The 15,897-nt window shown below is 42.3% G+C and overlaps 1 protein-coding gene across 1 annotated transcript in view; it reads left to right on the plus strand.

Moving 5' to 3' along the window:
* Positions 1 to 69: 69 nt before the first annotated feature.
* Positions 70 to 15,897, plus strand: part of adpgk2 (ADP-dependent glucokinase 2) — a 33,891-nt gene continuing 18,063 nt past the window's right edge. The window contains exons 1-3 of the mRNA XM_078229593.1: positions 70 to 327; positions 8,078 to 8,237; positions 14,446 to 14,636. Of these exons, the coding sequence (XP_078085719.1) occupies positions 153 to 327; positions 8,078 to 8,237; positions 14,446 to 14,636 (526 nt within the window). The 5' untranslated portion in view covers positions 70 to 152. The remainder of the gene's footprint in view (positions 328 to 8,077; positions 8,238 to 14,445; positions 14,637 to 15,897) is intronic.

Genomic DNA, 15,897 nt, shown 5'->3' on the forward strand with positions numbered 1-15,897 from the left:
GAGGGTTCGGCAGTGAAGCCTTATCTCGCGCGCACCCCTTTCTGTTGCCGTGGTGACCGGCAGCCCCGCCCCCTGGCTCGCACTTACCTGCCGAGCGCAGGTTGCGCCTTGTTATTTGCTGTGGCCGGTCGCATCGTCCCCGCCGATACGCGATGGGTCACGGATTGAAGTGTGGCGTCGCCTTCTCGTTCTTCGCCGTTTTCGCGGCGTACTGGTATCGGCAGCAGGTGGGCAACGAGCTGGACTCGCGGCTGGAGACGGTGCTGTCCTCGCTGCTGAAAGCCGAGAGGAAAGTGGATCTGAACCGGCGACCCCGAGTGGCAGTAGGTGAGGAATCGGAAGATCTTCTTCACACACACAAGGTCGTGATCCGTTACTCGAATGCACTTAGGTTTTTTTTAAAAATAGGTTTAAAGCATGCCAGTCTGTCAGTTTAGACGTCACTGATTTGTTACTTTCCAATGTCTGTGCAATGTTTATTTGCCTCTGCTCAAATGTGACATCTAAACAAGCTGCTCAGCTCTCGTTTGCTTTTATTTCACCTCCCCAAAGCTCTGGCCTTCCGCTAATCTGCTCTCTTCTCAGCTGTGTCGTCTTGATGTCCACCCCCCCTAGTAGTGAGGAAATTGGAAAACAACACATTAGGAAGTTATCATTAACACAGGGGTGGCCAGGGTAAAAATGCAGATTGCTGGAAGTAAGTAGCAGGTTCCTTTTTGTCTGGAGAGAAAGGAGAAATTAGAACTAAAAATTACATGTGAAAGCTTCTTGTGTACTGAAGGAGGAAAAGGGACGTGGAATCACCAAGAGCGAACTAATGGGCAGAATTACCCGCAGTCTTTAAAGGCAGCAGACTCAAAATATAAATAAAATAATATCTGTAAGAATATTGCATACATAAACACTTCCTGGTTTCACCTATTTTAAAAAAACGTTTGAACATGTTTTTGCTCTAGATTAGCTGGAGGTTTAATAAAATCACCGAGTACTGTAAGTACTAAAGACACTGGCTTCTTAGCATTGTGAACATCCCTTGGATCATTAGAAAGAGCCTGGAAGTGCTGGGATTAGGTTTTTGATTCCAATAACTATTTTTGATCACTTTTAAGTGAGATCTTGCAGCCTGGGAGTACTGCAGAAAGAAGCATTTGCAATACTGGTACAGGTCCTAGAAACAAGGCAATCAAAGAACAGTACAGCACAGGAACAGGCCTTTCAGCTCACCAAGTCTGATGCCTCTCTAATCTAATATTTTCTTGCCTCTCTGTGGTCCATATCCCTCTATTCCCTGCCTATTCATGTATCTGTCCAGATGCTTCCTGAACGTTGTTATAGAATTTGCTTCCACCACTTCCTCCGGCAGCACGTTCCTGGCATTCACCACCTGTGTGGACAGAATCTCTTGCATCTCTTTTAAACTTTCCCCCTCTCGCTTTCAATCTATGCCCTGAGTAATTTAACCCTGAGAAAAAGACTGTCTATCCAAGTCTGTCATAATCTTATAAACCTCTATCAGGTTCCCCTCCCCATCCTCCGACGCTCCAATGGAAACAATCCAAGTTTGTTCAACCTTCAACCTGCTGAAGGGTGGATCAGTAAATTTGCTGATGACACCAAGATTGGTGGAGTAGTGGATGAGGTGGAGGGCTGTTGTAGGCTGCAAAGAGACATAGATAGGATGCAAAGCTGGGCTGAAAAATGGCAGATGGAGTTTAACCCTGATAAATGTGAGGTGATTCATTTTGGTAGGACTAATTTAAATGTGGATTACAGGGTCAAAGGTAGGGTTCTGAAGACTGTGGAGGAACAGAGAGATCTTGGGGACCATATCCACAGATCTCTAAAGGTTGCCACTCAAGTGGATAGAGCTGTGAAGAAGGCCTATAGTGTTAGCTTTTATTAACAGGGGGTTGGAGTTTAAGAGCCGTGGGGTTATGCTGCAACTGTACAGGACCTTGGTGAGACCACATTTGGAATATTGTGTGCAGTTCTGGTCACCTCACTATAAGAAGGATGTGGAAGCGCTGGAAAGAGTGCAGAGGAGATTTACCAGGATGCTGCCTGGTTTGGAGGGTAGGTCTTATGAGGAAAGGTTGAGGGAGCTAGGGCTGTTCTCTCTGGAGCGGAGGAGGCTGAGGGGAGACTTAATAGAGGTTTATAAAATGATGAAGGGGATAGATAGAGTGAACGTTCAAAGACTATTTCCTCGGGTGGATGGAGCTATTACAAGGGGGCATAACTATAGGGTTCATGGTGGGAGATATAGGAAGGGTATCAGAGGTAGGTTCTTTACGCAGAGAGTGGTTGGGGTGTGGAATGGACTGCCTGCAGTGATAGTGGAGTCAGACACTTTAGGAACATTTAAGCGGTTATTGAATAGGCACAGGATGATAGGGAGTGGGATAGCTTGATCTTGGTTTCAGATAAAGCTCGGCACAACATCGTGGGCCGAAGGGTATGTTCTATGTTTTCATAGTCCATATCCTCCAAACCAGGCAATATTCTGGTAAATCTCTTCTGCACCCTTTCCAATGCATGAGCATCCTTCCGGTAGTGTGGTGACCAGAATTGTACACAATACTCCAAATGTGGCCTAACCAAAGTCTTACAGAGCTGCAACGTGATTTTCCAATTCCTGTACTCAACGCCCTGACTGATGAGGACCAGCATGCCATAAGCCTTCTTGACTACTTTGTCCACCTGAGTTGCCACCTTCAGGGAACTGTGGAGCTGCACGCCTGGATCCCTCTGTATGCTATTATTTCCTAAGGACTCTACCATTTAATCTATACTTTCCCTCCGGAGTAGACCTTCCAATTGCATCACCTCACATTTGTCCGGCTTAAATTCCATCAAAATCAATTCTAGACTAATTGTAAATGACTTGTTAAGGGTGCTTAATGGTACCAAACCTTATTCGAGGACTGTGCTTCATGGGTGCAATTAATAGAATACTGTATTGGGTGACCTATCAGTTATTTTACTATCAAACTAATATGAATAAAATCTAAAATAATTATTTTGTGGTTAAAATTATATCTTCCAAGTTGAGTCTACTGAATAGCTGTCATTGTTGGGTGCTTCCCAGTTTTTTAGCAGTCCAAGCAAAGTGGTGAACACTGTGTTCTTGAATTCTTCGGGTATGCAAACATGGATCCTGGGCATATATATAAGTTAAGGTTCACCAGGTCTAGGTGGAAATCCCACCGTTTCTCTAATCTAACATCAGGAAGCACTGAGAGTGCAACCCAAGGGTTTGTAAGCACCACAAAGGTTTTTAGGATCTAGCAGTGGATCTGAGTTTGAATACATATGTATGTACATCCATCAGGAGTAGGCCACTCAGAGCAGGCACAAGGGGCTGTCTCTCAAATAGATTCTGGTTGAAAGGGACCAGAGTCTGGAAGTACATGGGGATCGCAGTGATCTGATGGTATTTGGGGAGAGTACTCTTAACCTTGGGGCCTTGCCAAGTTAAAACTATTGGGCCCCAACCTCCACTGCTTTCCTGTCTTGTTAGATCCTTCCCCTGATTCGGTTGTGTCTTCAGGCATTTCATGTGCACTCCCTGTTACTGCTTGTTTTAATATTCCTGCCTTATACCATTTAACAAAGAACAAAGAAAATTACAGCACAGGAACAGGCCCTTTGGCCCTCCAAGCCTGCACCGACCATGCTGCCTGACTTAACTAAAACCCCCTACACTTCCGGGGACCATATTCCTCTATTCCCATCTCATTCATGTACTTGTCAAGACACCCCTTAAAAGTCACTACCGTATCTGCTTCCACTCCCTCCCCCGGCAACCAGTTCCAGGCACCCACCACTCTCTGTATAAAAAAAAAAAATCTGCCCCGTACACCTCCTTTAAACCTTGCCCCTCGCACCTTAAACCTATGCCCCCTAGTAATTGACCTTAAACATTTTCTTGGGATTACTGATTGTGAAATATCAAGCTACAGTTTGTGGTTCCCTGCTATGTGTTCCTGATTTGAGCAAGGAGTGGAGAAATTAGTTTTATGCACAAGTGTGCTGAGTTCTTTATTATTTCATGGGATGTTGGTAAAGCCATCATTTGTTGCTAATCCCTAATTTCTCTTGAGCTGAGTGGTTTGCAAGGCCATTTCAGATGAGAAATAACAGTCAACCGTATTGCTGTGGGTCTGGAGTCACATGTAGATCCCACCAGAGAAGGATAGCAGATTTCCTTCATTGTGAGCTGAATGTATTTTTATGACAATTGATGATTAGCCACTATTACCGATTCCAGATTTTATTAAATGAATTTAAAGTCTACCAGCTGTGTAATGAGATTTGAACCTGTGTCCCCAGACCATTGGTCAGGGCTTCTGCATTGCTAGTCCAGTGACGTTACCATTTGAGTCTGATTATTTTGAGGCAGAGGCAGATAGATTCTCGATAAGTGAGGGGATGTAAAGTTACCAAGGGTAGGTGAGAATGTGGAGCAGTGGGTACAGTCAGATCAGCCATAATCATATTGAATGGCTGAGGGGCCGAGTGGCCTATTGTTCCCAATTTGTATGTACCACTATGCCACCATATTCCCATGAGTGAATTTACCAAGCTAATGTAGTCATATAATTGTAAATTTTTATAAGCTGTGTAAAATTTGTTTTCAAAATTGTTTTGTCACTCATTCTCAATATTATCTCCTATATTTAGCTGTTTCCATTCTTTCAGCATATTTGTTAAAGCATATGGGCATAAAATGTGTGGAAAGTGGTGAATTTTAAACAGGCATGTGAATGGAAAAGATTGTTGTTCTATAGGATTCCATTAACTCAAATGGGTTAAAGCGGCTCAATCAAAGAATGTGCGTTGCACAATGAATAGGGCTCCGGGCTCTGCACATGTAAGGGAAATGACTGAACAGCAAATCACCAGATAAAGCAACACAGTTGGAGTTGAGAAAGGGAAAAAAAAGTTCCAGGCTCCCTAGATGTGGGTGGATCTCTTTTGAAGGAATGAAAGTATTGTGTGAAAATAAGTTTAATGATTTGCTTTGGGGCACTTTTTAAAAAATTCATTTATAGGACATGGGCATCTCTGGCTGGCCAGCATTTATTGCCCATCCCTAGTTGCCCTTGAAGGTGATGGTGAGCTGTCTTCTTGAATCACTGCAGTCCATGTGCTGTGGGTTGACCCACAATGCTGTTAGGGAGGGAATTTCAGGATTTTGACCTAGCGACTGCAAACGAATGGCGATATATTTTCAAGTCAGGATGGTGAGTGGCTTGGGGAACTTGTAGGTGATGGTGTTTCCATGTATTTGCTGCCCATGTCCTTCTAGATGGAAGTGGTTGTGGGTTTGGAAGATGCTGCCAAAGGATCTTTGGTGAATTGCTGCAAAGCATCCTATAGATAGTGCACACTGCTGCTACTGCGCGTCAGCGGTGGAAGGAGGGGATGCTTGTGGTGCCAATCAAGCGAGCTGCTTTGTCCTGAATGGTGTCGAGCTTCTTGAGTGTTGTTGGAGCTGCACCCATCCAGTCAAGTGGGGAGTATTCCATCACACTCCTGACTTATGCCTTGTAGATGGTGGATAGGCTTTGGGGAGTCAGGAGGTGAGTTACTCGCTGCTGTATTCCTAGCCTCTGACCTGCTGTTGTAGCCACTGTGTTAATGTAGTTAGTCCAGTTGAGTTTCTGGTCAATGGTAACCCCAAGGATGTTGACAGTGGGGGATTCAGTGATAGTTAACATTATGATGCTAAACACTGCAACTGTTTGACACCTGAAATAAAAACAGAACATGCCGAAAAAAACCAGCAGGTGCTAAATCAGCAAATTGCCCCTTAGTGTCCAAAGATCATAGAATCAGAGTTCAACTTGTTCGATATAGACAACCTTTAAAAATAATTTTGCAACATTTGTAAGACTATTGTAAAATGTCTGAAACGTTTCCTTTTACTGTATTGAAATATGAGTGTTACTTAATGTATGCAAAGAACCTGAATATTATTATTGCTTTTTGCGCGATGGCTATTTTGGAATGTTTGTAATGTTCTTGCAAATATTTTATGACAAAGTATATTTTTAAAAAAGTATTGAATTTGTATATTTAAAAATAAGTTTTTCCTACTACTGACAGTCTACTGAATGTTGCATGTTTAAAGGACATTTTGCTTTTGGTACTGCAATTGTCCTGTTCACATTATATATGTTACAAAGATTTTCTCTCTTTCATGAGGTGTGGGTGACATTTTGTTGCCCATCCCTTAAGCTGAGTAGCTTGCTGTGCCATTTCAAAGGGCCGTTAAAAGTCAAAGAATCAACCACATTGTTGTGGGTCTAGAGTCACATATAGACCGGGTAAGGGCACCAGATTTCCTTTCCCCACACCCTTGCATAGTAATAGTAATGATGAAACATTTAGTGTTATCTTGCTAAACATTGAGCAAGAGGGAGGCCCTTTGGTCTATTCACAGGCCAATAAATGCAAAACAAACCTGAAATCTGCAAATTGATGGATTTAATAGTGCAAGAGCAAAGTACTTTGGATATAGTGCTGAGCATCTGAAGTAAAAAATGCCTGACCAGCTGACTATTGAATTTTCTGTTATAATTTTACTACTTCATTTGTTGGGTGCTAGTATAACTGCAGCTATGGATTGTCTAGCTTTACTCCCCATTTTTGGAAAAACAAGTGGGAATAAAGCAGGACTGGATTATTAAAGGCCCATTTGTCTGTTTTGGGTGAGGTGTTTGGGGAAATCATTGGGGGATGTTCAATAATAACTTGCATTTATCACAGATTCTCTGTAGTGCAGAAGGAGGCCATTCAGCCCATGGAGTCTATCCCTGGAACTCCACATATTTACCCTGCTAATTCCCCCTAACCCTACACATCTTGGGACGCTAAGGAGCAATTTAGCATGGCCGATCCACCACCTAACCTGCACACGTTTGGACTATGGGAGGAAACCCACGCAGACACTGGGAGAACATGCAAACTCCACGCAGACAGTCACCAAAGGCTAGAATTGAACCTGGATCCCTGGTGCTGTGAGGCAGCAGTCCTAACCACTGCGCCACTGTGCTGCCGCAGCACTTTATCCAGCACCTTTAATGTAGCAAAACATCCTCCCCTCACTCACAGGGAATGGGTAACCAACACCCCACTGAACAAACCAGCATGAGTGTGACCCGACCTGAACCTGCTCCCCTTCCCCTAAGATCCCCTTCAGGTCATAGTGAATGAGAAGTCTTTCTGATCGGTCAATTTCAAAAAGCCTTCAGTGGCAGCCGCAGCTATGGATGCATCTGAAATGGTTTAATTGATAGTGCAAGCTAAGCCTGATTGAAGCCTGTGGTTTCTGCTTTGTAAAAGAGGAAGTGAGACCTGTTTGGGGTCTGAGGGTGGGGGTCTAGGTAGGGTGTTACTCACTGCCTGTGTGGTGTGGAGGGAGGAGATTACCCCACTTTGCTGAGGGGGTTGGTGGTGCCCTTTGGACCCTTGGGATCCAATGTGCCAAGTCCACGACTGTGAAGATCTGTAGTGAAACCTGCCCACTGTTGATCCAACTGGAGAAGCGGCTGTACAGCGGGAGGCCATTGAATCGGCCTCCAGGCCGGGTAATTACATGGTAAAGAGGCAATTTGAATATTTATTGGGTTCCCGCCTGCTATAGTCAGGAACCCTGCTGCTATGGCCGGGAACCCAATCGCAGACAGTGGGCAGGGTCTGGGAGCATCACGCTATCTTTGATGCCTGGTGCAAAACCCATTTTTGTGCTGATGCTAGATTCTCTGGGCTACCGCGATTCGAGATGGTGGGCCTGGAAAATACCCCTCCACTTTATCTTTCAGATGAGATGTTAAGCTGAGGTTCTACCTGCCCTTGGGTAGATGTCAAATGGCATTTTAAGAAGAACTGAGGAGTTTTCTAGTGGGCTCGGTAATATTTATTCCTCAATCAGCACTTGAAATCAAATGATCTCATCATTATAATGTACTGCGTGCAAATTTGCTGCTGCGTTTCCGATATTATCATAGTAACTATATTTCATTTTCTTTTATGCATTAATCAGGCAATTTTTAAAATTTTACCCTTGTAGGTTTTGGTGGCTGTCTTGACATTGTTGCAGATGGAGTTGCTCTGCTAAAGAAAGCTGGCATCAAACCAAGCAAGAATACTGTCCATCATAATTACATCACATCAGAGGAACAGTTGGCTGAAAGCTTTGCATACTTCTTTCCACCTGGAGCTGCATCTGAGTAAGGAATTAGCATGAATGAGTCTCAGCATATTGGACATAGATGGCTTTAAATGTTGATAATGCTTTATGGTCTCTGGAGAATGTAGTGACAGCACAATTTCAGGAAGCATTACATCAGTGATTTCCACTTAGCAGTAATTTCTTTAAAATCAATTGTGACTGCATTGCTGTTTTGAGTTTCCTGGTATATCATCTATGTGCGGATCTACAAGAGATGGGTGAGATCCTAAATGAATATTTCTCATCAGTGTTTTCTGTTTAGAAAGGCATGGATATTAGGGAACTTGGGGAAATAAATAGTGATGTCTTGAGGAGTGCATATTACAGAGAAGGAGGTGCCAGAAGTCTTAAAGTTCATCAAGGTAGATAAATCCCCAGAACCTGATGAAGTATATCCAGGACATTGTGGGAGGCCAGGGAGGAAATTGTGGGTCCCCTAGCAGAGATATTTGAATCTCACATCGACAGCCACAGGTGAGGTGCCTGAAGATTGGAGAGTGGCAAATGTGCCTTTGTTTAAAAAGGGCTGCAAGGAAAAGCCTGGGAACTACAGGCTGGTGAGCCTAATTTCTGTAGAGGGTAAGCTGTTATAAGGTATTCTGAGAGACAGGATGTACAGGCATTTAGAGAGGTAAAGACTGAATAGGGACAGTCAGCATGGCATTGTGAGTGGAAAATCATGTCTCATGAATTTGATTGGGTTTTTTGAAGGGGTAACCAAGAAGATAGGTGAGGGCAGTGCAGTCGACGTTGTCTACGTGGACTTTAGCAAGCCCTTTGACAAGGAACCACATAGTAGGTTGTTACATAAGGTTAAATCTCACAGGATCCAGAGTGAGGTAGCCAATTGGATGCAAAATTGTCTTGATGACTGAAAACAGAGGGTGGTTGTAGAGGGTTGTTTTTCAAACTGGAGGCCTGTGACCAGCAGTGTCACTCAGGGATTGGTGTTGGGTCCACTGTTATTTGTCATTTTTATTAATGATTTGGATGAGGATTAAGGAGGCATGGTTAGTGAGTTTGCAGATGACACCAAGATTGGTGGCATAGTGGACAGTTATCTAGGATTGTAACAGGATCTTGATCAATTGGGCCAGTGGCTGACAAATGGCAGATGGAGTTTAATTTAGATAAATGTGAGATGATGCATTTTGGTAGATTGAACCAGGGCAGGACTTACTCAGTTAATGGTAGGGTGTTGGAGAGAGTTATAGAATAAAGAGATCCAGGGGTACAGGTTCATAGCTCCTTGAAAATGGAGTCATAGGTGGACAGGGTGGTGAGGAAGGCATTTGGCATGCTTGGTTTCATTGGTCAGAACATTGAATATAGGAATTGGGACGTCTTGTTGAAGTTGTACAAGACATTGGTAAGAAATATAGGAACATAGAAACTAGAAGCAGGAGTAGGCCATTCGGCTCTTCAAGCCTGCTTCGCCGTTCGTTTTGATCATGGCTGATTATCGAATTCAATGTCCTGATTTCCCCCTTCCTCCCATATCCCTTGATCCCTTTAGCCCCTACTTGGAATACTATGTACAGTTCTGGCCACCATATTATAGAAAGGATATTATTAAACTAGAAAGAGTGCAGAAAAGATTTACTTGAATGCTACCGGGGCTTGATGGTTTGAGTTAGAAGGAGAGGCTGGATAGACTGGGACTTTTTTCCCTGGAGCATGGGAGGCTTGGGGGTGATCTTATAGAGGTCTATAAAATAATGAGGTGCGTAGATCAGCTAGATAGTCAACATCTTTTCCCAAAGGTAGGGAAGTCTAAAACTAGAAGGCATAGGTTTAAGGTGAGAGGGGAGATACAAAAGCGTCCAGAGGAGCAGTTGTTTTTCACTCAGAGGGTGGTGAATGTCTGGAACGAGCTGCCAGAGGCAGTAGTAGAGGCAGGTACAATTTTGTCTTTTAAAAAGCATTTAGACAGTTACGTGGGTAAGATTGGTATCGAGGAATATGGGCCAAAAAGGCGGGCCAATTGGGACTAGCTTAATGGTAAAAACTGGTCAGCATGGACAAGTTGGGTTGAAGGGCCCGTTTCCATTCTGACTCTATCATGCAGACTTGAGCTTTAATTGTGGGTTTTTTTCTGGATCAAATCATCATTCAGCCAGATAATTACAATAGTAATTATAATATCCAACAACAATAGAATAGTCACTTAAATTATTTTTGCAAATTGCTGAGTTGAGATGGAGAGCACAGGGAATTTTTTCTGTCGCACTTTACTCTAAATTTTTGGATGGCTTAAAGTGAGATGCATTGGCTGAGGAATTGAGTACTTTTTTGTCTCTTTTGCATTTATTTTGCTATAGCTAAACAAAAGCATCTTTGCACCCATGCCACACTGTAAATGCATCTTTAACCATTCATCATCCTTGCTTAAAGAAACTGCAAGGAAGGCAGGTGCACATGCCGAATAAATAATTGCGTTTACACATTAATGTTCTTCGGAGTTTGGTTTAATATCACACTAAGGAAGAATAGACTTCATGCTGTCTCTGATCTTGCTGTTACTGAGTTGAGAATGCTGACAAGTGCCAATAGGTGTAAATAGTTTTCTCAGCACTAGGATCTCCTTGATGAACACAACATTTTCCCTAACCTCCTAATTTTCTTCTTTTCTATTAAAATGTAACTTAAATATTTAATGAATTGAGACCTAACTATAGTGTGTACTAGAAAATTTATGATTTGGTTTGAATTATAGAAAAATAATTTTTAAAACATCATATTTACTGAATTATGACATTCTGAATAGTAATTTGTGCCATGGCTGTCTTATGCCCTCTCCATTGTTTAAGTCCATTTTGCACAAAGGTAGGTAGGAAAATACGTTATAAAGGGGTTGCGGACAGACATGGAAAGGCTGAGTGAGTGGGCAAAAGTCTGGCAGATGGAGTATAAGTTGGTACTGTGGCTTAGTTGGTTAAAGCATCTGTCTAATAACATGCGATCCTGAGTTCGAATTTCAGCGGAACCTTGGCCAAGGAGGTCATTTAATGGAACTTGCTTCCATCTGCACGCAGGGTGAATTTCATCTGTTGCAAATCATAGAATCCCTACAGTACAGGAGGAGGTCATTTGCCCATTGAGCCTGCACCAACAACAATCCAACCTGTTCTGTAACCCCACATATTTACCCTGCTAAACCCCCCCAAAACTAGGGTCAATTTAGCATGGCCAATCAACCTAACTTGCACGTCTTTGGATTGTGGGAGGAAACCGGAGCACCCGGAGGAAACCCAAACAGACACGGGGAGAATGTGAAAACTCCACATAGACAGTGACCCAAGCCGGGAATCAAACCTGGGTCCCTGGTGCTGTGAGGCAGCAGTGCTAACCACTGTGCCACCGTGCGAAGCATAAACTCCCGGTAGAATTAATTTGCTGAGAGGAGAAAATACTAGGGCGCCATGGTGGCACAGTAGTTAGCATTGCTGCCTCACGGAGTCAGGGACCCAGGTTTGAATTTTGGTTTGGGTCACCCCACAATCCAAAAGAAGTGCTGGTTCGGTGCATTGGCCATGCTAAATTCTCCCTCAGTGTACCCAAACAGGCACTGGAGTGTGACGACTAGGAGATTTTCACAGTAATTTCATTGCAGCGTTAATGTAAGCCTACCTGTGACACTAATAAATAAACTAAACTAAAAATGGGAAGTTGTTGACTTTGGTAGGAAGAATAAAAAGGCAGAGTGTTAAATGGAGAGCAATTGCAGAATTATGAGATGCAGAGGGATCTTTAGGTGCTCTAGTGCATGAGTCTCCAAACGTTCACATGTAATCAAGAAGGAATGTTAACCTTTATCACAAGAAGAATTTAACATAAAACTAATTGTGTGCAGTTTTGTTCTCATTTAAGGGAGAGTGTTATTGCATTGAAGGTGGCTCAGGAGGTTTACTAGATTGATATCTTGAATGCGCATGATGTCTTATGAGGAAAGTTTAGGTGGACTGGGTTTGTTTCTACTGGAGTTTCAAAGAGTGAGGGGTGACTTGATTGAAGTATATAAAATCTTGAATGGCCTTAACAAGGTCGATGTGGAAAAGATGTTTCCTCTTGTGGGTGAGTCCAGAATGAGAAGGCATTGTTTTCAAAATTAGGGATTGCCCTTATAGGACAGAGGCAAAGAGAATTTCTTTTCTGAGGATCATGAACCTTTGGGATGCTCTGCCTGCGGCGGCAGTGTGATTGCATATTATTAAGGCAGAGGTAGATAGATTCTTGTTGGGTAACAGAATCAAGGGTTATCAGAGTAGTTGGGAATGCAAACCTTGAAAACAAATCAGCCATTACCTTATTGAATGGCAGAGCGGGCTTGAGGAGTTAAATGACCTACTTTGTATATATTCATATAAAATGCTCAGCACCACTGCCTGAGATTTGCCAGGCAGTGGACCAGTGATTGGGCATGGATCCTCCTTATTGGTTTTTGTCAATTCATGGATTGCATTTTTCTAATAAACTATAAAACATACCTAGATTATATATGTTCCATAAGGAAGTTGAGGATGCAAAACACTGTAGTTGCAACAAATTATTGATTCCCCCAAGCTTAATACTGTTTAATCATTCAATAATGTTTCTAATTCTCTCATGAATTGTTCACATCAGCTGCCTTGCTGTTCGTTATTTTCCATATATTTATGACCATCTGGTTAGTTGTTAATTCCAAACTGACGATACTTTCTTTCACTTTCTAAGCTGTAACTGGGAGTCAACTGAACTTATCTAATTTAAATAATGTCTCCTTGGAGCCTTAATTGTTTCCTCTTGTTCAGAAGCCTTTTTCTTTGGTTCCCTTTTCTACATTACATCCACTGCCTTTTTTAATATGGCAGTGAAGATTGGTCACATTGCTCAAATGTGTGGCTGTATGCATGTTTTGTTTAGACTCACTATTGACCTTTTGGAATTTGTACTTTGCCCCCTGCCTACGCCTTTAGTAAACTTTGAATTTGCCCATGTGAATTGTCACTTCTCACTCATTAAATCACCTTGCCAACTGTGCCAAAGCTGTTTTGTGTTTGCTTTCCAAGTTGCTATCTGTAAACTTAAAACTTTGTTCAGTTTCCAGCTCCAGTTTTGTTTATAAAAGTAGTGTGAACATGTGTACTGGTTGTCTGACAAATCACTAATGACTGCTTTCTATGTTGGAGCAGTTCCATTCATTAACCAACCATTTGCTTTCTTCATCAAAAAAAACTTCCTCTAATTGCACTGTGGCCTAATTACTTCTTACAGCAAGGCTTTTGATATGTGCTGGATCTAAATATAGACCTCCAGAATTTTCTCTGTTAACAACAAAACTTTAGCACCCTAAAAGGTAATAAAACATCCCCTGGTGCTTCACAGGAACATTTTTAAAGCAAATTCACACTTCTGGATGATGTCACCGAGGGGCAGTGTGTAGACAGGAAGACTTTTATTCATTCATGGGATATGGGCATCGCTGGCCCTTCCCTAGTTACTCTAGAGAAAGTGGTGGTGAGCTGCCTCCTTGAACCAAGGTAGTCCTTGAGGTGTAGTTACACCCATAGTGCTGTTAGGGAGGGGGTTCCAGGATTTTGATTCAGCGATGATGAAAGAACGGCGATGTATTTCCAAGTCAGGATGGTGAGTGGCTTGGAGGGAAGCTTCTAGATGGTGGTGTTCCCTGTATCTGCTGCCATTGTCCTTCTAGAAAGTAACATTTGTAGGTTTGGAAGATGCTGCCTAAGGAGCCTTGGTGCGTTGAATTTATTTAGGGCCTTTCACCACTGCTTGATGTCTCAAAGTGCTTTATGTTCATGGGTGGCAAGGTCCTTATTTATAACTGGACAGGTATTCTTGGGTAGATGTAGCGAGGGTGGTTTTTAAACCAGGTCGGCTGTATTTCCGCAATTTGATTGAGTTGCTAACTAGAGGACATAAATTTCTGGCCAGCAAACAAATAATGGGCGCAGTCATGACAATATTTATGTCAAGCGTGAGGACGTAGTATGCCCTACCAGAAATTGAGAGAAGGCAGAATGCTAATACTATTTAAAACCGAAGAGAGTATTATTTTTAAAAGAATAAAGGTATGGGGAACAAGGCTGAATGGATAATTATTTCAGAGACAGCACAGGTACCAAGTAGCAGCCTCTCATCCTATTAAAATTCTAATGATCCTATTCTTAAAAAAATGGCAAAATTATGTTTATTTTTATTTTCAGACGTTTTATTTCCAATGAAACACTGTTTCGTAAGTTGGTGAAAGCCACCCAGGGTCTCCCTCGAGTACGATGGTCATTAGGCGGAAATGCGCCAGTCATGGCAAATCGCCTTGCCAAGGAAGGGTGTGAAGTGCTCATGGGAAGTCGTCTTACGCCTGACCTTATTGAAGTTCTTCAGGAGCATGTGACTGGTCTGTACCAATAAAGTAATATTTGACTAAATTCACTTATATAATCTTGGAAACACCAGCCTACATGAACAGCTTGGTCTGGCACCTTCAATTAAACGAACATCCCAAACTTTCTCACCAATCGTAACAAAGTCATGTTGTGACCAAGAAAGTGGATTGTATAGGATGGCCTGATTAACAAAATGGGTTTTGAAGTTTTTAAGAATGAGTCAATAAGGCTTGAGGAGAGAGTTCCCCAAAAGGCCAAACTACGAATGTTTACTGTCACAAATGGTAGGACAACAGTTGAGAGGGGTCTTGATACTGAAGGAGTTCTCCGTGTTCAATTTGATCTTTGAGGGGTTTGTAGAAGAGACTACTTTTATATCTAATGGATTGGGATATGGAACCAATTAAGGATGTAAGCACATCTTAGTGTAAGGCAAGGCACAAGCTGTAATGTTTTGAACAAGGCAAAGATTATGGAGAGCAGTGGTTAGGAGGTCAACAAGGAGGGCTGCGGAATAGTTGAATTTGATAGCAACAAACACTCGTAAGGATTTTGGGGACAAGGGCTTTATCCTGTTAAACAAAGTCTCTTTTTGAGTCATAATAGAGCAAATTTGCAACAGATAGTTAGCAATGTTTTGATGCAGGGTGGCATATAGGAAAGCATGGTAGAAGTTGGAATAAACCAATGTTAGTGGGAGTTGGGAGTGATGGTGCAGGTAAGAGAAGCATAAGACTTAATGGAGAATATGACTGATTCAGGGCATGGGAGCAGATCATGTGATTGACTTATCATACAAGGTACTAATCACGTTTGTACATGAAAAGGGTAGGGAAATAAAATTGTGGAATGTACCTTTGTGATATCGAATTATTTGGTGGAATATCAGATGCTGCTGGGAGTGTTGTGATCTTACTAGTGCTTTTAGTTCGAAATATAATGATGGAAACGCATGTTAAAATTGGCTTTGTCATTCAGTTCACAATCTCGTGCATGATAGAACATGCTGTACTTCTAAAAGAAGGTACTCTGGAAATGGGAGGAAAAAAATGATAGATGAGCTTGAGCTGTTCTTGCAAGCCTTCTAGTGACCGTTTTGTAGCAGTTGACAGGCCCTGGAGATCCATGTCATATTTGGGAATAAACAGAGCAGGAAAAAAAAAGAGAATTCTTGAGGAAAATGTTCATAACTTGTTTATAAAGTACAGTAATAATATGTAGAATGAACAAGTGTGTATTTTTTCCTTTGTATCAAGGTGACAACTGAGCACA

This window comes from Mustelus asterias, chromosome 15 (genome assembly GCF_964213995.1).
Source record: "Mustelus asterias chromosome 15, sMusAst1.hap1.1, whole genome shotgun sequence".
Classification (NCBI taxonomy): Eukaryota; Metazoa; Chordata; class Chondrichthyes; order Carcharhiniformes; family Triakidae; genus Mustelus; species Mustelus asterias.